General features: G+C 48.6%; 1 protein-coding gene across 1 annotated transcript in view; it reads left to right on the forward strand.

Annotated features, from left to right (window-relative positions):
• amph (amphiphysin) overlaps positions 1-801 on the forward strand; it is a 7,357-nt gene extending 6,556 nt beyond the window's left edge. Inside the window, exons 5-7 of the mRNA XM_015398776.1 lie at positions 328-423; positions 491-598; positions 673-801. Of these exons, the coding sequence (XP_015254262.1) occupies positions 328-423; positions 491-598; positions 673-762 (294 nt within the window). The 3' untranslated portion in view covers positions 763-801. The remainder of the gene's footprint in view (positions 1-327; positions 424-490; positions 599-672) is intronic.
• Positions 802-1,078: the final 277 nt, after the last annotated feature.

A 1,078-nucleotide genomic window follows, 5' to 3' on the forward strand; every position in this document is an offset into this window, starting at 1 on the left:
GAAGTGTGAACATTTAGGCTGTAGATGATCCTTGAGATGTCGTAGCTCAGTGGAGGGGCAGGTTCTGCTGGGTTCAGCCATGTCTCTGTGAAGACCTGCTTTAATTCCTTCTGGAAATTCCCAGCTTCACTGCATTGCATGAACTCTGGAGCCTGGAGCCTGGTCTGTGTTTGGATTTAGTTTTTAGAATCAACTGGGATTTATCTGACTGTCCATGTAGCTGTGAAGTGGACCAGGAGCTTTATGTGGCTTAAATGTTTTACCAATGAAGGGGGCAACTTTGCAACACAAACGTGTCAGCAGATCTTAGCTCTGTGTGCCTTGCAGGACTGTGATGCATTGTGGGAAGACTTTCATAACAAATTGGTCGACTCGACTCTGCTGAACCTCGATGGATACCTGCAGCAGTTCCCCGACCTAAAGGTGAGGAAAGTCTGTTTACCAGAGAGAAAGGGAAAAATCGGAGAAAAGTGACACTTTATGCTTTCAGGTTCGTGTGGCCAAAAGAAGTCGGAAACTCATCGACTATGACAGCGCTCGTCATCAGCTGGAATCTTTGCAGGCACCTGGGATGAAGAATGACAGGAAGATTATGAAGGTGAGTCAGAAGTAACGTGGTTAGAAGGGGGCGCGGGCATGAAGATTCCTTACTCTGTTTTATGAAACCCACAGGCAGAGGAAGAGCTTAAAAAGGCTCAGAAAGTCTTTGATGAGCTAAATGTGGGTCTGCAGGATGAGCTGCCAACCCTCTGGGATCGGTGAGTGAGGCAAACACAAACCGACTGAAGCTGTGCATGGATCCATGACCAGACTGAAGAAGTAGCTGATGCTTGGATCCACTGCAGAAGAAAACAGGAAAGGACTTGGATAAATGAGGGTCAGGGTGACAGGGTGTCAGAAGTTGCAGGGTGTCAGGGGTTACATGGGTGTCAAGGATTACAGGATCTCAGGGTTACAGGGTGTCAGGGATTACAGGGTGTAAGGGTGACAGGGCTACAGGGTGATGGGGTGTGAGGGGTCACAGTGTGACAGGGTGTCACGGATTACAGGGTGTAAAGGTGACAGGGCTACAGGGTGA

The sequence above is a fragment of the Cyprinodon variegatus genome, unplaced genomic scaffold (genome assembly GCF_000732505.1).
Source record: "Cyprinodon variegatus isolate N-32 unplaced genomic scaffold, C_variegatus-1.0 Scaffold960, whole genome shotgun sequence".
Taxonomy (NCBI): Eukaryota; Metazoa; Chordata; class Actinopteri; order Cyprinodontiformes; family Cyprinodontidae; genus Cyprinodon; species Cyprinodon variegatus.